The 23,493-nt window shown below is 39.4% G+C and overlaps 2 protein-coding genes across 2 annotated transcripts in view; one reads left to right on the top strand and one right to left on the bottom strand.

The window, feature by feature from the left end:
* The window catches only part of LOC306856359 (cytolytic toxin-alpha-like), a 116,021-nt gene extending 112,676 nt beyond the window's left edge, over positions 1–3,345 (top strand). Inside the window, exon 4 of the mRNA XM_079395602.1 lies at positions 1,335–3,345. Coding sequence (XP_079251728.1) covers positions 1,335–3,202 — 1,868 coding nt within the window. The 3' untranslated portion in view covers positions 3,203–3,345. The remainder of the gene's footprint in view (positions 1–1,334) is intronic.
* LOC306856321 (uncharacterized protein) overlaps positions 1–23,493 on the bottom strand; it is a 1,000,538-nt gene that overhangs the window by 409,564 nt on the left and 567,481 nt on the right. The window lies entirely within an intron of this gene.

The raw sequence follows: 23,493 nt of genomic DNA, 5'->3' as shown, positions 1-23,493 counted from the left end.
CTATTTTAACAATGTCCTTACTACCCTTCTGGGCCTTGACCGTGTTAGTACCCTTGCTGTCTATGGAGGGTCAGAGAGCTCTCTGGTTTCATCAAAAATATTTTAATTTGTGTGCCGAAGATGAACAAAGGTCTTACAGGTTTGGAACAACACGAGAGTGAATAATTAATGACATAGTTTTCATTTTGGGTGAAATAACCCTTTAAAGGTGCACTGTGTAATATTTAGGATGATCTATAGACAGAAATGCAATATAATATATATATATATCTACGTTTTCAGAGGAGTATAAAGACCTTACATAATGAACCGTTATGTTTCTATTACCTTAAAATGAGCAATTTCTATCTACATACACCGTGGGTCCCTTTACATGGAAGTCTCCACCATTTTTCTACAGTGGCCCTAAACGGACAAGCTGCTCTACAGAGCACGTTTCATCACTATGTTGTTCTTGCGAAAAAACACTGACACAATGATGAACAAGTAACAGTAATATTCACAATGACATCAGTTTATTAAATAATTAAGTAAATATAATTCCTTAATTTACCTTTGTAAAGAAACCTCATTGCTCTCTGCGGTGTCAGACGATGGCATCTTAGCCCTGTATCGGCCACCGTAGCTTCTCTAAAGGGAGGGGTGAGCGGGGGACTGAGCCGCTGGATGCAATTCACAAACTCAACCGCTACATGCTGAAAATCTACACACTGCACCTTTAAGCATATTCTGCCCAAGCTGTCAAACTGACTTCATCAGAGAAGGAATGTAATTCCAGAGCGGAAGCAAATGATCAGATTTTGATTAAAGATTACTAAAACATTTTCTTTCAGTGGATTAACTTGCACAGAATAATTGTTCACTTTATGACTAGCAATTTGTGCTAATAAAATAAATATTTTAAATTTTGATTTCCTGCAGACTTTAAGCAATAAGGTTACGTGAGAGAAAGCCATGCTGTTCCTTAACCAAACAGCTGTATCTTACTCTACTACCTACCTACGTATTATCCCCAAACGGAAAACAGCCTATAGGCCCCCTAGAGCACAAAAACACCCGACAAAACATAATACCCATACTGTGGTCGGTTACAAGCTATATGACTTTATATTAACTAATGATCTGTTAAGCATTATATAATGTTTGTTAATAACTTATTAAAGTTATTATAAAGTGTTATTAAAAATGCTTATGTAACCAATTTGAGACACAATAACATTAAGCACACAAATATTAGTTTAAAATTGTCTAACAGATACAGGATGCATTTTTACTTCAGTTGTTCGTTGTGTCCATTGTACATGTGTAGCTGTTAAAACCATTTCTCATTTCAGGTGTTACTCTGTGGGATAAGAAATCACTGACGGAAGATTTGGACAGTCGTCCTCAGCCCATGACAGATTTGAAGTTCAGTAGCTCTGACTCTCTCTCTAGTAAGTCCAGTCTCCTGAATGTAAGTGCTTCCCTGAAGGCCAGCTTCTTGGGGGGGCTGGTGGAGGTGGGAGGATCTGCCAAGTACCTGCGTGACACCAAATCCTCCAACCAACAGTCCAGAGTAACAATGCATTACAGCGAAAACTCAAGATTTGATCAGCTCACTATGACTCAGCTGGGCCAGATCACTTACCCTCAGGTGTTTGACCAGAAAACTGCAACTCACGTGGTCACCGCTGTGCTGTACGGAGCTCAAGCCTTCATGGTGTTTGATCGCTCATTTGCTGAAGATGAAAATAAGCAGGACATTGAGGGAGAACTGAATGTCATGGTCAAGAAGATCCCTGGATTTTCCATTGAGGGAAAAGGAGCTGTAAAAATGACAGATGAAGATAATAAAAAGGCTGAGAATATCACCTGCACATTTCATGGTGATGTCCATCTTGAGCAGAATCCCACCACGTACCTGGAGGCCCTGGAGGTGTACAAGAAGCTCCCCACTCTCCTGAAGGAAAATCCACAGAATGCAGTGCCAATAAAAGTCTGGCTCTATCCTCTAACTTTACTGGATACAAACGCAGCTCGGTTGGAGAGAGAAATCAGCACACGTTTGATTTCCAGCACTGAAGATATGATGGAGGAGCTGGGGGAGGTAGAGAGGACATGCAATGATCTGTCCAGAAGAACAGAGGTAAATGTTTTCAGTGACATCAAAGAAAGGCTTCGCTCATTTCAGGATTCATTTAGCATTTACAAGATGGTGCTCCAGAAAGCACTGGCCAGGGTCTTGCCTGCCATTCGAGGAGGAGGTACGGAGGAACAATCCCTGGAAGACATCCTGAAGATACAGAGCAGCTCCCCTTTTAAAGCTGGCTTACTTAACCAATGGTTAGATGATGAAAAGTCTGAGCTTTACTTATTGAATAATCACAGCAAGACACTGAAGGAGATCAACACTGAAGATTCAGACAGGCTCAACGGCATCCTTCTTGATCCTGATATTAATGTCATAGTGTGCTTGACCTTCACATCTCTACAATACAAAGACCCATATCTTTCAACCCTGACAGAGTTTCTAAAATCTGACAAGTTTAAAGAGCTAGATGAAAAAATAAACCTGCCTTCTGTGACATCAGACTTCAGAAAGTGGTTCAAAGATCCTGAAGTCATTGCAAAGATGAGAGAGATCTTATTGGTCTTCAAGAAATTTTCAGAGGCCAATAAAAATGAGAAGAATATCCGATTCATTATTTCTGCCATCTCCAATCCCTCCATTCCAGGCTCCTCCATCTATTTGTATGAAAATGGGAAACTGACCGACACACAGTTCCAGCCCGTGTCCAAGCCGCCCACACCAATAGTAAAGAATGTCCTGGAGGAAACTGTGTCCCTGAAACTGCAGAAATCCCCAACTGGAGAAACAGTGAAGTACAGAGTGGAGTACCAGCAGGTGAAAGCAGATTCTGGAGCTGAGGAACAGTGGCTTGTCATAGACACAGCTGATGAAGACTTCACGCTGACTGAACTGGTATCTGGAGAGCAGTACCTGATCCGCTACAGGATAGTGGGTAAAGTGGGAGTGAGTGAAGCCAGTGATACTATCAGCCTTACACTCTCTTCAAGTAAGTGTCATCTGCACTTTTTCATGAATATTTTCCTTCTTTTTAAAAATTTCCTCAAAACATTTGCTAAGTTCAAACAATCAACATTTAGAATTATGTTTGGGACTGTATTTAACAGGTGTACTTCACATGGCTCCAGGGGATAATAAAAGCCTTCTGAAGCGAAGCATATTTGACACTTTATAAAGTAAAAAAACTTGCTCCCGGCAAAACGCTGCATCATGACATACAAAACTACATCCTACTTTGTGCAAGTTATGCTCAAGTCAAATCTGTATAGCTGTTTGACCTGAAAGTTTGTTATTTTACTTTATAAAGTGTAACATATGCTTTACTTCAGAAGGCCTTTTTCCCAGTGCAACAGGCCTGTATGCCAGGAGCACTAATGTGTAGTTGTCATTTGTGAGGCATGAAAGCACTAAAATGGCAATTTGCTGTACACGTGTGATTTAATTTTTATTTAATTTCATTTTCTTTTAGTTGGTCACATACACTTCAATTCACTACAGTTGCACAACAGATACAACAGATACAAATTCAGTGTTATGGGTTATCAGTCATATGTGTGACAAAGTGTTAAATGTGTTGACCTAAATAACTGCTAAAACGATTATTGTAACAAAATGTTCCTTATTCTTTTGTTTTATCATGCTTGCATACATGGGTCCTTTTTGACCCATGTGTGTAAACTTGACTTACTAACACAAAACCTAAGAGAAATGTAAATAATAGTTGATGGTCATTGAAAACAATATATTTTGAATACTCTTGGATAATGGAATTTATAGATCAGGGAAAATTCAATGCTGAAATAAACTAATTTAAAAAGATGAAACTTGTCATCAGTTAAGTCATGAAGTTGCCAAAAGCTTCCTTAAAACTGTGCATGTTAGTATTTGTTATATATGAGTCACATTTAAGAACGTGTCTCTGAAATGCACTGGTTTTCAAAACTGTCCTGGAGCAGCCCAGCACCGTCTCCTTCATCTAACACACCCGATTCAACTCGTCAGCTCATTAGTAGAGACTTTCAAACCTGAACTAGATCAGAAAATGTTCAGCAGCGGCAGCTATTAAAGGAATAGCAGCTAAAATAACATAATAACCAGCTGCTGTGATGTCTGTTCATCAAAGGACAAAAGAAAATTTAATTTATAATTTAGTCTTTGATCATTTTATTAATTTTCTGTATATTTATGTCACGAATCTGGTCTGTGGACTTTCGTTTACTCATCACCAGAGGTCACTCCTCCATCACATTGAGAATTAGTACGTCACCCAGGTAATTCCTGCCTACTCTTTTATGAATCTGAAGCATTCGGACATACTTATTCGCTCGCCTACTCCATTTCCCCTACTAGTATATTAGAAAGAAAGAAAGGAAGGAAGGTGTCACAAATCTGGTCTGTGGGCTTCCGTTTACTCACCACCAGAGGTCACTCCTCCATCACATTGACTCTTGCACCACACCACTGTTGCACTTCACCCACAAACTACATTTCCCATCATCCATTGCACTGACGACACATACAGCTGATTGCACTAATCACGCTCACACCTGAGAATTATCACACAATCACACACCCTACTTAAACCATGGACTTCCTCTTCCTCTCTGCTGAGTATTGTTCTGCGTATAATACTCTCCTAGTGTTAACTGCCTTACCGAGCCTTTTTGTGTTTTCTAAGTTTAGTTTGTTTTGTTTATGGTCTCGTTTCATGTTTCCCGCCCTTGTATCGTGGATTTACCCTTGTCTCAAAAAAAAATTCTAAATTGATTTAAGGATTGAATGTGAAATTATTGCAATGGAAAAAAATCATTTAAAATTTTTTAATGTTAGGTGGAATTAATCAACTCGATTCAAAACAATGTGTCTGTTGTTCTCCACAGTCATTCCCAGGACCAGGGACAACTTCCTACAATGTAAGTCAGCGAGTGTGTTCATGCTTTTCCTGTAGAAGAAGAAAGAAGAGTTTTATAACTGATGATTTAAATGATTAAGCTGTACTGAGACATTGCTCAAATATATTGAGCATTTACTTTGCTGATGATACACTGCTGATATCAGTTCAGATACTTTAAAAGATCAAACAGATTCATGATTCCTGATTCTGATGTGTTTTATCTCCATCAGATTCCCATCAGTTCACTCTGGATCTGAACACAGTGAATAAACACCTCTGTCTGTCTGAGAGCAACAGAGTGATTACTAACACTAAAACAGAGCAGTGGTATCCTGATCATCCAGACAGATTTGATGTGCCTCAGGTGTTGTGTAGAGAGAGTGTGCGTGGACGCTGGTACTGGGAGCTGGAGTGGAGTGAAGATAGTCACGTGTCTATATCAGTGTCATATAAGAGCATCGGCAGGAAGGGATGGGGTAAAGAGTGTACGTTTGGATGTAATGATCAGTCCTGGTGTTTGGACCGCACTGCCTCCACTTACTCATTCTGGCACAATAACATAAAATCTATTCTCCCTGTAAAGCCCATCATCAGTAGAGTAGGAGTGTTTGTGGATTACAGTGCAGGAACTCTGTCCTTCTACAGCGTCTCTGACACAATGAGCCTCATCCACACCGTCCAGACCACATTCACTCAGCCGCTCTATCCTGGGTTTTGGATTAATGGTGGATCAGTGAAACTGTGTTGGTGAATCAGAATATAACTGACAAGGGATTCTACCCATAATGCTTTGAGCTGCATGATAAATCAGTAACAGTGAGATGTTATAGAGTCTCATCACATTAATATGAACATCAATCAGAATAAATGTGTGTCAGAAATCCTCATCTAGACAGTTAAGATCAGTGTGTGTGTGATGATCTGTGTTTTCTCATTAAAATCAGTCTTGTATTATTACGATCAAACTCAGTCTGATATATTTTCTTTCATGTGATTTTCTCTATTGTTTGTAATGAAATACTGTCAAATCATCTCGATCATATTTTATTTGATGAATGTGTGAAATGTCTAAATGCTGCATGAATTATGAATAAAATTAATCAACTGAAATAAGCTTCAGGAGAGTTTCTGATGTTATCAAATATGACATTAATCATAGCATTTAATCAAATATATTCATTCTAACTACAGTAAAGACATTTAATTATTATGGGATCTCCTTCAGTGAAAGATCACGACAGAATATTTACTTTCTGAAATATCTATTTTCTTCTGAGTAGTAAAATATTTTAATGACCGTATATTCACTGAACAAAAATCTGTTCTTTTATTTACTAAAACATTTCAAAATGTGTTCAAACATGTGCAGGCTTTGCTCAATTCATTTAAACAAATATTACCATAGAAATAAAGCAAATGTTACTTCAGCTGAAATATAATCCTTTTTATTCATTTAATTATTAATTCAGTTATAACAAATACTTACAGAAATGTGTTACAAATACAATAATCTAATTCTGCCGTCAAATAAAAAGTAACCCTAACAATGACCAAAATATTAATTGTATTTAATTATTATTTAAATGATAACAAATCCAAAATGTTGTGACTGCAATAATCATTTACATTGTCAGTTAGCAGATGCTTTTATCCAAAGCAACTTACAAATGAGGACAACAGAAGCAATCAAAATATTAAAACATTATATCCTATATATATATATATTGTTACGAGTTGACTTGCTCCCCCTTTCAAAACATTAGCATATTGTGATAAAGTTCATTATTTTCTGTAATGTACTGATAAACATTAGACTTTCATATATTTTAGATTCATTCCAACACAACTGAAGTAGTTTAAGCCTTTTATTGTTTTAATATTGATGATTTTGGCATACAGCTCATGAAAACCCAAAATTCCTATCTCAAAAAATTAGCATATCATGAAAAGGTTCTCTAAACGAGCTATTAACCTAATCATCTGAATCAACTAATTAACTCTAAACACCTGCAAAAGATTCCTGAGGCTTTTAAAAACTCCCAGCCTGGTTCATTACTCAAAACCGCAATCATGGGTAAGACTGCCGACCTGACTGCTGTCCAGAAGGCCATCATTGACACCCTCAAGCAAGAGGGTAAGACACAGAAAGACATTTCTGAACGAATAGGCTGTTCCCAGAGTGCTGTATCAAGGCACCTCAGTGGGAAGTCTGTGGGAAGGAAAAAGTGTGGCAGAAAACGCAGCACAACGAGAAGAGGTGACCGGACCCTGAGGAAGATTGTGGAGAAGGACCGATTCCAGACCTTGGGGGACCTGCGGAAGCAGTGGACTGAGTCTGGAGTAGAAACATCCAGAGCCACCGTGTACAGGTGTGTGCAGGAAATGGGCTACAGGTGCCGCATTCCCCAGGTCAAGCCACTTTTGAACAGAGAAGCAGCACTGGACTGTTGCTCAGTGGTCCAAAGTACTTTTTTCGGATGAAAGCAAATTTAGCATGTCATTCGGAAATCAAGGTGCCAGAGTCTGGAGGAAGACTGGGGAGAGGGAAATGCCAAAATGCCTGAAGTCCAGTGTCAAGTACCCACAGTCAGTGATGCTTGTGTTGGTCCACTGTGTTTTATCAAGGGCAGGGTCAATGCAGCTAGCTATCAGGAGATTTTGGAGCACTTCATGCTTCCATCTGCTGAAAAGCTTTATGGAGATGAAGATTTCATTTTTCAGCACGACCTGGCACCTGCTCACAGTGCCAAAACCACTGGTAAATGGTTTACTGACCATGGTATTACTGTGCTCAATTGGCCTGCCAACTCTCCTGACCTGAACCCCATAGAGAATCTGTGGGATATTGTGAAGAGAAAGTTGAGAGACGCAAGACCCAACACTCTGGATGAGCTTAAGGCCGCTATCGAAGCATCCTGGGCCTCCATAACACCTCAGCAGTGCCACAGGCTGATTGCCTCCATGCCACGCCGCATTGAAGCAGTCATTTCTGCAAAAGGATTCCCGACCAAGTATTGAGTGCATAACTGAACATAATTATTTGAAGGTTGACTTTTTTTTGTATTAAAAACACTTTTCTTTTATTGGTCGGATGAAATATGCTAATTTTTTGAGATAGGAATTTTGGGTTTTCATGAGCTGTATGCCAAAATCATCAATATTAAAACAATAAAAGGCTTGAACTACTTCAGTTGTGTTGTAATGAATCTAAAATATATGAAAGTCTAATGTTTATCAGTACATTACAGAAAATAATGAACTTTATCACAATATGCTAATTTTTTGAAAAGGACCTGTGTATATATAAATAAATAATCTCTCGTCCATAAAATTGTATGATTGCAATAATGCTTCTGCATTGAAAACAATAAAAAGTCAGTATTTAACAACAATAAAATATTTCAAAAACTTGTATTGTTTTAAACATCCATAAAAGTTGTATGATTGCAATAATGTTACTGTAAAAAATGAAGTCAGTATTTTAATATAGTAATAATAATAATTTCCAAAATATTATTTTTTTTATTGTATCAATTGAAAATAATACTTCTGCATTTTAAAAAATTAAAGTCAGTATTTCATAATAATACAATTATTAATATTTTCAAAATACACAATTTTATTTTAAACATCCATAAAAATGGTATGATTGCAAAAATGCTACTGCACTGTAAAAATAAAATCACTATTTAACAACAACAACAATAATAATAAGGCATAACACATTAGAATATCATCAAGAAAAATTTAACTGTTTGAATGGCTTTTCTACAGAGCAATTACTGTCTGCAGTGAAATATAAATGTCACTGTCATTTGATGCTGGATGTGGTGAATAAGCTGCCAGTGATCAAAATATTGAATATGAAGTCATTGAAAACGATAGTTTTGAGAATATGGCTGAGATCATGAATATGATTCAGATGCTGAATCATGCGCTCTGACAATGACAGATATGGTAAAATCATCTGCCAAACTAAAGAAAAATGAAAAGAAATATGCTTTATTTTATTCTTCTGTAATTCTGCATCTCTTTTATTCTGGATCTCTAACTGCTGCAGTAGAAAGAAAAAAAAAAAAACAGTAAAAACAATATTGTTCTTAAAATATCAAGAGTTTTTTATTTTTATTTTTTTATTGCAGCAGTTAGAGATCCATCCATGCTGGATATATAGGTTCGAGTTGCTAAAGACCCGAATATGTAATCATGATTGGGAAACATTCATGCATTTAAAGGTTAATAATAACAACAACAACAACATTAATAAAAATATTTCCAAAATATAATTTTCATGTTTTATTTTAAACATTCATAAAAATGATTACAAAAATGCTTTTGAGCTGTAAAAAGGTCAGTATTTAATAATAGTAATAATAACCAAAATATTAATATTTATTTTATGACTTTTGTTGAATCAGATGACCCAATAAATGCACAATTCCCCGATCAATTCTCATTTGGGAACAGTAACAATGAACGAGGTAAACTGGAAATTAACTTTTGATGATCGTCCAAGGAATCCAAAAAGAATGGAATCGCGAAGTCAAAAAACAAAATACGGAAGCAGAATGGAGTTGGAACATCAGAAGATCATCTTTAAAATAAGGGGAATAATCAAATTAGAAAACAGGAGGATATAAATAAGAAAATGGTAAGACTGCTAAAGGAAATTATTACTTTGAGTAATTTTTATTTTGAATTTGAATTGTTAACAAAAGATCTAAAAACTTTAAGACTACAGACTTCCGGCCTAACATCCAAAAAGTATTAAATGCAGTTTGAGCATACATTCTGTCAGAAAAAGCACAGGTGTTGCTCAACTTGTAGATAGTGACAGTTAAAACGTATATACATCTGGTCTATGTTGTACAACGGTTTTGCAAGGAGATGCATTTTGCTACATATACTGTTGTGAGATGGAACTTCTAGCTAACTGTTATGTTATGTTCTTATCTCAAGAAAAGTCTGCTATATGAAACTGTATCTGCCTGGCCTACGCCTTTACTTTAATCTAAACAATTGCAATACTTTAGAGATAGACTCGCTTGCTTCTTTGAGAGATGCTGCAATTTTTAGTTTGAACTTCTTTTAATGTGAGCTTCTGTAACTGGGTTAAAATTCACACATCCTGTACAAGGGTAGCCATAGCAACCAAGCCTCTGCTTCAGGGACGGAGTAACGCAGGGGCCTACCAGGCACATGCCCAGGGCACTGGACCAGAGGGGGGCCCAGCCTAAATACTCCCGATTTTCCGTGCCCCCTCAGATTTTTGAGGCAAATGGATTTTGAATGCAGCTTCCAAAAGACAAAAATAGCCGAATAATATTTTTTTTATATTTGATAAACGATCACACCAGTGTGATTAGATCATTCAGTGTGGCACATCATCAGCTGCTAAATTCAAATCTGCGTTCGCTAAACTTCGCTGGCTGGCACGGAGTCAGAGGCAGCCGTGTTATTACACTGAACAAAATTACAAACGCAACACTTTTGTTTTTGCCCCCGTTTTTCATGAGCTGAACTCAAAGATCTAAGACTTTTTCTATGTACACAAAAGGCCTATTTCTCTCAAATATTGTTCACAAATCTGTCTAAATCTGTGTTAGTGAGCACTTCTCCTTTGCTGAGATAATCCATCCACCTCACAGGTGTGGCATATCAAGATGCTGATTAGACAGCATGATTATTGCACAGGTGTGCCTTAGGCTGGCCACAATAAGGCTGCATTTACACTGCAGGTCTTGATGACCAATTCCGATTTTGTGACTATATATTTTTGGACGACGTGCTTACATTTCTTTTAAAAGTGCCCCGTCTCTGATGTGTGCATTTTACACTGCACTTGGTGAAACAAGCCAAAAATACCATATGACATCACAAATCAATTGAATAGTACCTTGAGTTTAATTTATCAACAAGGAGATTATATAGAAACGTTTTTAATGCAATAGTCATATCTACACATCAAAATAATTATATAGCCTAGAACAAATTCTTCGGGACAGTGATGATCTTCAGCTCCGCTGAAAGCTTGCGAGTGGAATATACTCAGGTGGTAGATATTGTTAAGCTTGTCGCATCGTCTGAGTTTTTTAGTAATGAAATCCAAATGCGTTCATCAGTGATTGTACATCAAAGGCAGGGACATGTTTGTGTGTATTTTATTTCGTGGTTTCAATGGAATGAACGGGACTGAAGTGCTCGTCTGTGCACGAGTCGTCACTGACAACAGCAGCAACCAGCACTCAGCGTGATTTCAAAAGCAACAGATTTCCGCGTCAGATCGCCTTTTATTTAACACAAACAAACAAAATGAATACTCTGCTACTCAACTAGAGAGGTTTAATTTGGTACAGGTATGTGTGTACCGCGAAATGTTTAAAAAAAACTCACTTTTCAATGATGTAGGAGTCACATTTACAGGGGAAGATCGATCTGACCGCTTACACAGCAGGAGCAAATGCACGTATCCGATTCATATCTGATTTATTTCCACATATGAATGAGGCCTGAAACCGATCGGAGAATATCGGAATCCATGCGATTTTTTCCTGCCTACATGGTCGTGGGTCATATCCAATCTGTGCCACATGGGAGGAAAAAAATCGGAATTGGGTCACTTGAACCATGCAGTGTAAATGCGGCCTAAAAGGCCACAGATGTCGCAAGTTTTGAGGGAGCGTGCAATTGAACGAGAGCTGTTGAATGTTAATTTCTCTACCATAAGCCGTCTCCAAAGGTGTTTCAGAGAATTTGGCAGTATATCCAACCGGCCTCACAACCGCAGACAACGTGTAACCACACCAGCTCAGGACCTGCACATCCAGCATCTTCACCTCCAAGATCGTCTGAGACCAGCCACCCGGACAGCTGCTGCAACAATCGGTTTGCATAACCAAAGAATTTCAGCACAAACTGTCAGAAACCGTCTCAGGGAAGCTCATCTGCATGCTCGTTGTCCTCATCGGGGTCTTGACCTGACTGCAGTTCGTCATGGTAACCGACTTGAGTGGGCAAATGCTCACATTCGATAGCGTCTGGCACTTTGGAGAGGTGTTCTCTTCACGGATGAATCCCGGTTTTCACTGTACAGGGCAGATGGCAGACGGCGTGTATGGCATCGTGTGGGTGTGCGGTTTGCTGATGTCAACGTTGTGGATCGAGTGGCCCATGGTGGCCTTGGGGTTATGGTATGGGCAGGTGTATGTTATGGACAACAAACACAGGTGCATTTTATTGAGCCAACTTCCTTGTATCTCTATTGGAGGTTGTAAGAATCTATAGTCTGCCTCGACCCAACATCCACTCCACAATATATTTACAGGGCAGATGGCAGACAGCGTGTATGGCGTCGTGTATGTTATGGACAACAAACACAGGTGCATTTTATTGAGCCTAATATCATTTACATATCGTATATGGCATATAGGACAGCTGTTACATCCCTATATGTGACGCTGAGTAGTTTTTGTGTGAGTATTTTTTCTGAGTTTTCCTTTTTGCCGCCCTCTCGTTTTTTTTCCTCTCTCTTCTACTTTCACTTTCGCAGGTGGCGCGCAGATTGGTCGTCTCGCTTGTCAATCAGTCGGGACCAGTTGATTGGGCGTGATGACGTGAGGGGGGAGTGTTCTTCAATCTTGCTGATTGACGTCCAGCGGTGCTATAAAAGGGAAACGCCGGCGTATTAGAGATGCCGGTCTTTGTGAACTTGTGTTGTGGTTTTTCTTGGTTAATTTGTGTTTTTTTGTTTTTGCTTCGTTTGTATGGTTTAGTTCATAATGTGCTTTGACGGCCATGTAAGACAATATTATCTAATTGCTGTCCTGAAGCCCTCGTCTTTTGATATTTGAAAGCTTTTCAAAGTTTTGTTACAACTGGACTGGAGGTGAAGGGGGTAGGTAAGTTACAGGTATGATTTACATGGTGCACATTTAGGTTTATTTCGTTGTCTAGACACCCTAGGTTAGGGACTTTTTCTGTATGTTTTGTTTGGTTAATAATAATAATAATACATTTTATTTATAACGCACTTTACATTTTGAATAAAATCTCAAAGTGCTACAAAAGTATTATAGTAAAGAAAGGGGAAAAAAACAAACAAAAAACAGAACAGTTTAAACAATTAAAAACTCAGTAAAATAACAACTACCAACTGAGATTAATACAATTTAAGCACTAAAATAAAAAAAAAATAGTTATGACGTCTTGGACGTTGAAGATTGTTTTCTTTTCACATTTTTCTTTTCTTAGTTTAGAATTAGATTAAAATGGGTTAGTGAGATTTCTTTTGGTTTTGTTGTTTTCTTTCTTTTGGCACGGTCCAGGCTCCCTTCATTCTCCCCAGTTCTCCAACAGGTTGAGGTTGCCGGTGTGTCTAGTTTTTCTTCTTTTATTTTATATTTAAATGAGTTTCTGCTTTGTGCAAACACTTGTTCCTGTCTTTAATAATAAAAAAAGTTTACTTGATTTATTTCCTCTAGTGTTTGCTTACTATCACTCACACACACAGACTGAATTCTGACATTGCTCCAAACTGGTCTAATGTTCCCCTTCTTAGTCCCTAGACGCTTAACAATCAAAGAAGGGTCGTAACAGCGTGTTCCAGTTCCTGCCAATATCCAGCATCTTCGCACAGCCATTGAAGAGGACTGGACCAACATTCCACAGGCAACAATCAACAACCTGATCAACTCTATGCGAAGGAGATGTGTTGCACTGCGTGAGGCAAATGGTGGTCACACCAGATATTGACTGGTTTTCGGACCCCCCCAATACATGAAAAATGGGCTGAACAAAAAACAAAAGTGTTGCGTTTATATTTTTGTTCAGTGTAATAACAGTGCACATTTATCTAGGTTAACATTAGAGCGAGTGTCCGTGTAAAGTAGCTAAAATGAATCTAGTCAAATGAGGTAGAGTCTGCTGTATCTCTATTGGAGGTGGACGATCTTCCCAAAAAAGTATATCACAATCTTTATAACAAAGAATCCACAATCTGAAATCACATTGAAAAGGTCAATTAATTGTCAAAGGTCGATTAATCGTTTGACAGCACTAATATACACACACACACATGCGTAATATTAATATGTATAAAGGCCCACTGATGTGCTTTAAAACACGCAGCATTGTTCTGTGTTGACTTCATTTCAACTGAAACAGGAAGTCAGGGCGGGACATATGAAGCAGTCCTGCCCCCTTTTTAAATTAGCCAATAGCGTTTTGTTTATCACAGACAATTACAGTTTGGACCAGAGTTGTTGAGCTCTGTAAAGCGACATTTGACAGCATATGACAACCACAATCTCATATTGCTATGAAACATAGCATTCTATGTAGAATTCAAATAGTCCGTTAAGTTTAATGGTCTGCGCCGACTCGTGCATATTACCTGCTCCATGTATCGTGTCTGTGGACCAGAGCAGACTACATGTGTGGTGCGGCGGTTAGCATACCACAGCGCGAAACCAGACTTCATTGGTTCAAGTTTAATTAGTTAAACTTAAAAAAACGTTTAAAATGTGGGGGGGTGGGGGGGCTTGAGTAGGCTACAGGATGGGAGGGAAAGAAAAGAAAAATGTTATCACTAAACTACTGTCATAAAAAGTTATAGTTTTGTATATACATAACTCCTGAATAAAAATTAAAATGTGTTTGGACTGATTTAAAAAAAAGCGTTTTGAACAAATTTGATTGGTTTGTCGATAGTGAGCGCAAATGCAGGTGATAAGCGGTTTTATTAAGCGAGTCATTGAGTCGTTCATTTAAACGATTCGTTCAAACGGCCGATTCATCAAGAATGAGACAGATGTTTGTGCATGGGTCATTGAATCTTTGACTCAACCGATTCGTTCAAAACATTTTCATCTGAAACCAAACACCACGTATTTGACATGCACAAAAATCATTTGTATTCATTACGCGGTTAATGCATCGATTAAACGATCCTAAATTCTAAATAAACACATCCAGCATGTGAACTGAACACTAGGCATCAGGTGAAGTTATGCATCAGAAGATTACAACAATTTCATACGTTCCAATACCATAGTAAAGTTTATACATGTCGTGACAACCTTAATATATGTTGTGAATATATTAGAGTTGAGCCGGATACTCGGCTGAAACGAGTATCCGGTACGGATAAAGCACTTTTGCCGAGTACAAGTATCATACGAGTAATACGAGTCAATATCTGTGCTCGGATTGAATAAAAATGATCATTGGGTAGCTGACTGTGTCTGCGTTCTGTGATAGGCTAGTCACAGCGCCCCTGACACTGAGAAGAGAACAGCGCGCTCTCTCTCTCTGTCTCTCCCTCAGTCACTCAGGTTCGCGGGTTTTTTCCGTTAACGTTTAGGGTTTCTTCAGGTTTGTTTTTTACTTTGGTTTGTAGTACTTACTTATTAACCAGTAGAGTTTTGGTAAACGTGGGGTTTGTTCAGACGTGGTGCTTGGTAGAATGCGACTCGCGTCTCTGCCTGTCGGAGATTTTTTTTTCTTTTTTAAACCGTCAGCTGGCTCTAACCAGTTTTTTTTACTTCACGTTCTGAGTGTCTGACACTTTCTTGCTGCATTTCATAAAAAAAATAATAAAGGAAGTAGTGGTATAAAACTATATTACAAATTAATTAGCTACACACACACACACACACGCACTCTCTCCCTCTCTCTGCCGGTCATCTGAGTTTTTTTTTTTTTTTTAAACCGTCTGCTGGTTCGAAGTAGTGGTATAAAAAAAACTATATTACAAATTTATTAGCTACACACACACACACACGCACTCTCTCCCTCTCTCTGCCGGTCATCAGTTTTTTTTCTGTCTGCTGGCTCTAACCAGTTTTTTGACTTCACGCACTGAGTGACACTTTCTTGCTGTATTTTATATAAAAAAAATAAAGGTAGTTGTGGTATAATATTACAAATTAAGCAACCCATATCAATTGCATGCTTAAAATAACATACCGGTTAAAGCCCCGCCTATTTCAAGACAACCCGACCCACTTCCAGGTTAAATCCCGCCCATTTCCGGGTTAGGCCCCGCCCAGTCCGAGTACAGATACAGATACAGATAATTCATATGGTTAACAGATACAGATACAGATACAGATAATGCTGTACTCGCTCATCCCTAGAATATATCATATATAGTGTTTTTCCAGTATATTGCTTCAATAGCAGAAACTAGTATAATTTTGTCCTTTTTAGATACTTGAGCAAGGCGTCTCTTTGTCTGTTAGAGAGCAACAAGGCGCGTTCCTGGAATGTGCTGATAACGCGAGTTCGTAATGTCACTTTTTTGGGAAGATCTGGAAATTTTCCTAGTTGGACGTTGATCGTAAAAACATCATCTTCAACGATACCATCCTTGAATTTACTGCGTTAATGGAAAGAGATTCAGTAGGGTTTGTGTGAAGTTTCTCCAAATGACAAGGTCTTTGCCCTTGTTCGACTTTATTTATGATAAATCCAGCCAAGCACTTCGCTAAACAAGCCAACCGACGCACCACCAGCTGCAAAAAAGCTTCGAAGGTACGATGAAGCATACCTGCAGTTTGGGTTTACAGTCACGGCTGATCTGAGACCTCAGTGTGTCGTGTGTGCCGAGGTGCTGGCAAACGACAGTATGAAGCCCTGCAAATTAAAAAGACACCTCGAAACACAGCATGCTGGCATTAAAAATAAACCGGCTGAATATTTTAAAAGAAAGCTTGATGCCGCTAAACACTCGCTTGTTTGGGGTCCTCTGCCAGGAGATGGGGTCAGGGCATGAACAGCTGCTTCTGCACACTGAAGTTCGCTGGCTCTCCAGGGGGCGGGTGTTACAGCGGTTGTATGAGCTGCGAGAGGAGGTGAAGTGGTTTTTGACAGAAATCAAATCAGATCTGGCGAAGCATCTGGATGACACTATGTGGCTTGCGTCTCTGTCCTATTTGGTCGATATATTTGACCGCTTGAACGGCCTCAACCTGTCTTTGCTAGGCCGCGAAACTCATATTTTGCTCCTTGCAGACAAAGTGCACGCCTTCACACAAAAACTAGACCTCTGGCATGGCCGCATCAGTCGAGGGAACTGCGACATGTTCCCCAGCCTTGCAGACTTTATCACTGATGCAGGCACGTCACACCATTTCTCCTCCCTATTTCAATCAGCGTCTGAGCACCTGTCAGCAATGAGAAAACAATTTGCGACGTACTTTAAAGAGGATTATCGCTCTTTTGCGTGGGTTAGAGATCCGTTTGTGTGCACAGCAAACAAGCTATCAATTGATATGCAGGAACAGCTTATTGAGCTGAAGAGTGACAGTAGACTGAAGGAACTCTTTAGCTCCTGCCCTCTTTCGTCATTCTGGGCAGCACTGATGCAGGAATATCCTGAACTCTGTGACGTCGCCTTTAAGATTCTCCTTCCTTTCGCGTCGACATATTTGTGTGAGGCAGGATTCTCAAAAATGACTGCACTCAAAACGAAATACCGCAATCGTGCACAAATCGAGGATGATTTGAGGCTATGTTTATCAAACATTGAGCCAAGAATTGAGGATCTTTGCAAGGCAAAGCAGGCTCAGGTCTCACATTAACATCACCTACCTGCAAGCTTCTGTAAAAAATGCAGATGATGCCTACTATTAGGCCTAGTAATAATAACAATAATAAAGCATAAATTAATATCAGAGGTCTGGTGCCAATTCCCAATTATAGCAATAGCCTAGTAATGATAATAGGCCTATACTGATGATAATAATAATAACAACAACAACAACAACAACAACAACAACAACAACAACAACAACAAAGCATGTAACCTCATATAATTATATAGGAATAGCCTAGTAATGATGATAGGTCTACTACTACTCATAATAATAATAATAATGTCTGGAAGCTCACATTAGAAGTCTGGTGCTACTGCCAATTATAACAATAGCCTAGTAATGATGATAGGCCTACCTACCGCTACTGATGATAATAATAATAATAATAATGTGGGTCTAAAAATAATAGCCTAGGGCTATCTATCTATCTATGCAAGGTGGTGTTTGGGACGTGGGGTGGGGGTCAACAACTGCAATGAACCAGCTTTGGGGGGGCCCAGCTTGCAAAAGGTTGAGAACCCCTGTGCTAGAAAATCAAAGCCATAAATCTAAACAAGTTGTGTTCCAAATTTGAGGTTTTTATCTCAATTAGCTTTTGTTTGGGCGCAGTACCAAATTGTCCCCATTAGATGCCAGCAAAACTACACTGGTGCACACAGTGCTTGGATTTGTGATTTACAGTAGATTTTCTCTCTCAATTTTTACAAGAACACACACATACACACACAATTTTTTTATGACACACATACAAACCACACTCTGACATTTATACCACCACACCCACACAATATAGCTGCATTATTTATCCAATTGGCTCTATAATATGCAGAAGCAGGAATAAAGCAAGTATTTGCTTTATAGATCCTTTATAGACCAAACCTGAAAAATTTTTCCCATCTGGTAAAAAAAAAATATTTTGAAGCCTTGCCAAAAGAATGAAATCCTATTAACAAAAATTGCATCATTTTACAGTTAAACGGCACTGCGATTAAAAATAGCTGTTTTAATGGGTTTGAATGGGGACATTTTTGTCCAAAAGGTGCTGAGAGGAACAACTGTGTGTACCTAGTTCATAAAAATTTTAAGCTTGGGAGTACAGAGTTCAGTTTGGTCTCATTTTAAAGAAGACCCATGGCAGATTATCATTGAAGTAAAAATACGTTTCAAAAATGAAACAAAAAAAAAAAGTTATAGAAGTTTAAGCAAAGACTATAGAATACCCAAGACATGTCACTCGTATAGTTTTGAATGGGGAAAAAATGCAAGGCTCAATATGGCTGCTCAATTGCAGGAAGCCCCACCTTCTGAATGAAAGAGCCAATTGCTAATCGCTCAGGACTGCACATGCGCACTGGCTGATGTAGCCTGAAAAATAAGCTTTTTATAATGCTGTTTGAGCAAAAGAAACAACATTTATGATACAGTTGTTGTCAGATTTCTTTGGTGATTTCAAATATAAAATTTAATCGTTAGCTTAGTGAACAGTTTCGGAGAATTTGATGTTTCCCCATATAAAGTGACAGGAGCTGCAGCTGCAGAGAGGCGTTTCAAAGATGGCCACCGAGTGACAGGACTTGTCTTAAAGAGACTTTGGTTTAAGTTTATGAAAATGCTTTATGAACAATATGAACAATATCTTATATAAAATATATATTTTATGTTACATGTTGAACTGTAAACCTGCTAGAAAATCAAAGCCATAAATCTAAACAAGTTGTGTTCCAAATTTGAGGTTGATATCTCAAAAAATGAGCTCTCAGTAAGATTTTGTTTGGGCGCAGTACCAAATTTTCCCCATTAGATGCCAGCAAAACTCCGCTGGTGCACACAGTGCTTGGATTTGTGATTTACAGTAGAGTTTTTCTTTCTCAAATATTACAAGCTCACACACACAATTTTTTTTTATGACACACATACAAACCACACTCTGGCAAAATTCTGAAAAAAAACCAAGGGTTAAGTTACGTGCTATACACTGAGAGAGAGCTCCTGCCCTGATGCGCTATCTATTTACTATAGATTTCACATCCTATAAAGTTCTCATTATAACGCTATGTTTATGAAATTCCAGTGAACTTTAAGTAATGCGGTATAGAGCGAGAGAGCTCCCGCCGTGATGCGCACAGGCAAGGACAGAATTTACTAGGCTATAGATTTCATTCTATAAAGTTCTCATTATAATGCTTATGTTTTTAGTTGTCTTGTTTTGTTGCACGCAGCTCGTTCTTCAGCTGCATGCTTTCTCTTGTTTTGTCTTGTTCTGTGTTGCACGCAGCTTGTGTTTTTCATGGGCTGCGTGCTTTCATGTTTGTCATGTTTTGTGTGAACATGCGGCTTATGAGTCTTCGTGTCCTATTTTGGACATGGCTGGTGATTCTGTTTTGCTGGCCATGTGCTTGTGTTTTTGTTTTGTGTGAGCACATGGCTTATCTTGTATGGTTGTATGTGCCATGTGCTCTCATGTCAATTGTCTTGATCTCACCCACCTTGTTTCCTGATTATTGGTTCATTTGCCCCACCTGTGTTTTCTCGTTACCCTCCGCGACCTGGTGGAGAAGCAGGCCCAGCTGAGAGAGCGGAGAGCCGCGCTGGAAACATCCCGGGCTGACGCTCACAAGTCCGGGGTAGGTATACAGCATGCTGCTAACACTCCCATCACCTCTACTCCGTGTGTTTCTCTGCACAGACCCTGTGCACCCAGGACTCGATCTTCCCAGATGTCCTTCACTCCGGCGCCAGGACACCACAAACCCTGGGTGCTGCAGCAGCGGAGAACAGGCCTCGGGTGACGACTTCTCCCCCCCCCGTCGTCTTCGAGATCTCCACAAGGAACCAATTCGCCCCCCTCCGCGAGACAGAACGCGACGTTGTGATCGTCGGAGACTCCATTGTCCGGCACGTCCGTGCTACGCTAGCTGAAGGTAAAGTACACGCTTCTAACATCCCCACCACCTCTACTCCATGTGTTTCTCTGCACAGACCCTGTGCACCCAGAACGCGATCTTCCCAGATGTCTTTTATCTCCACCCGGAACCGCTTCGCCCCCCTCCGCGAGACGGAACGCGACGCTGTGATCGTCGGAGGCTCCATCGTCCGGCACGTGCGTGCTACATAGCTGAAGGTAAAGTGCACATTCACTGTTTCCCCGGTGCTCGTGTTCTCAATGTTTCTGCGCAGATACCCGCGATCCTGAAGGGAAACGAGAACATCGGTGCTGTCGTGCTGCACGCGGGGGTTAACGACACCAAGCTGCGGCAGACGGAGACACTGAAGAGGGACTACAGGAGCCTGATCGAGACGGTACGCAGCACATCGCCCGCGACGACAATCATCGTGTCAGGACCGCTTCCCACGTATCGACAAGGAAACGAAAGGTTCAGTAGACTGTTTGCTTTAAACGAATGGTTATCGTCATGGTGTCAAGAACAGAAACTGCTCTTTGTTAACCCTCTAAGCGCCAAAGTCGCAAAATTGCGACAAGACGTCATACTTCATGAAATGGGCTGTAGTTCCTAATCTGGTGTAATGGCTCATTTGTATTCCCTTCCACTAGATGGCAGACATGTAGTACTTCGATTCTAGACCAAAATTGTTCGAGGAAATATGACAAGTGAGCTATCGTGTCATTGATGCGGAAGCAGTTCGGTTCATAGCGTCTGAGTAAATTGTGAGATTTGTGAGAGAAAATCACCAAACGGCTAATAAAAAGTTGTACTGTGAGGATGTGTTGCAAATGTTATTGGCTGATTCTGACTCTGAAGGGGAATATTTGCCTTTTGGAAATGACGATCGGCAGTCTAATGATCACGCTTCTCCCGGTACACCTTTTCCGCGCAATTGTGCCGCTGCGCAAGGCGCGATCGTTCACAAAGCACAAACAAGTGATCATTTCAACACTTTGCCCAACGGGGATGGGGGGTGGCAGGGGTGGACGTGGTCTTAGTGTCCATAGGAGAGCTGTTTCTCTCTGATGATCGGCCAGATTGCGCTGTTTGTTCTGATCGTGCGCGCTCTAAGTGCCGCCGGCAGATAGTACAGGTGCAGTCAGTTTGGGGTAGGTCTGTGCGCTGTGCCATACAATGAGAGGTACCATACTCTCAAGAACTATAAACTGTCACATAGATACCTGATTGGACAGATAGCTGGTCAACTGATCAAAACATAGGCACATGCATTTTACTATGGCACAGTAATATAGTAATAATTTACTACTTTCTCCTGTTTTACTGTTGATTTCCTCTTTTCCTGATCATTTGGAATGAGGATAAAAAGACAAAAAAAACAACAACAACATGCAAATAAGTTCAACCATCCATTCAATATCTATTATTTCCTGAATATTACTGATGAACTGATCAAAAAGTAGGCTACTGTTCACATGCGTTTTACTACTATATAGTATAGTAATATAGTAATAATTTAGTACTTTCTCCTGTTTTATTGTTGGTTTCCTCTTTTCTGATTATTTGGAATGAGGAGAAAAAGACAAAAAAAAACAAACAAAAAAATCAAACATCAATTCAATATCTACTATTTCCTAAATATTATGAAATTCAAGAGGGCCGCCCCTGATGACGTCATAATATGCAAATTAGATGAGTATATTTACACCCCACATAAACTTACGGTCATGCCCAACATTTTTTTAATTTACAGTAGATCTCTATCTTTAAGCCCTTTCAAGTAGGGGTGTGCTCAAAATATCGATTCTTAGATACATACCGATATAATAAAAAAAAGATACAGTATCGATATTCTAGCCTTTAGTATCGATACTCCGCCCAGCCATTAGGGGGCGCAGCGGCGCCCGCGAGTTTCAAAAAAACTCATGGAAAATGTTAAAGCAAGATGTAGCATTTAAGCGATTTCATAGTGAAATATGTTATGGCAGTACATGGTGTCACAAAAAAAGAATTATAAGAAGATTTAATAAGAAGTTAAGAATAATAAGAAGAAGATTTTGTGCTTGTGTGAGCTCAGACTGTACCCTTGGAAAGTTAAATGTTGACTTGTGGTAATTTCCAGATTAATACAATTTGTGTACAATTAATCAGAGCACTTAAAGTTGCAAATATTTAAGCAAAACGCACTGTTATAATGCACTTTTGTCTTCAATAAATTGAAGAAAAATGCAGAGTTCTGTTTGTTGAGTAAATGTGTTCAGCATTAACTAATTGGCTCTGGCCCATGTATTTTTATTGAATCGTATCGAATCGTGTCACATTGTATCAAATCGTATCGATACAGCTCTGTATCGAGGTACGTATCGAATCGTGACCTGTGTATCGAGGTATGTATCGTATCGCCAGGTTCTCCAAGGTATACAGCCCTACTTTCAAGCCACAAGCTTTTGAAATCTTGATGTCAAAATCCAGCATTTTTTCCAAAAAACCCTGGCGCCTAAAGGGTTAATAATTGGAATCTTTTCTGGGAGTGTCCTAGGCTTTTCCGTGCTGATGGCCTGCACCCCAGCAGAGTTGGAGCGGAACTCCTGTCGGACAACATCTCCAGGACGCTACGCTCCATCTGACTAGTAAGCCAATTCTCAAATAACTACTATGATGACTTTTGTTCTACCCACTTAAAAGATAGAAGTACTTGCGTTGTCCAATCTATACAGACTGTGTCTGTTCCCCGAATAGCGAGGTCAAAATATAAATTTAATGCAGGATCTAGAAAAAATCTGACCGTGATTAAACCAGAAAAACGCAAAATAAATGAACAAAAACAATTTTTAAAACTTGGGCTCCTAAATATTAGATCACTCGCACCCAAAGCAGTTATTGTAAATGAAATGATCACAGATAATCATTTTGATGTACTCTGCCTGACTGAAACCTGGCTGAAACAAAATGAATATTTTGGTCTAAATGAGTCTACTCCACCAAGCTACTGTTATAAACATGAGCCCCGTCAGACTGGTCGTGGCGGCGGTG

The sequence above is a fragment of the Barbus barbus genome (genome assembly GCF_936440315.1).
Source record: "Barbus barbus genome assembly, chromosome: 3".
NCBI classification, from domain to species: Eukaryota; Metazoa; Chordata; class Actinopteri; order Cypriniformes; family Cyprinidae; genus Barbus; species Barbus barbus.
This window is presented reverse-complemented; position numbering and strand designations above follow the sequence as displayed.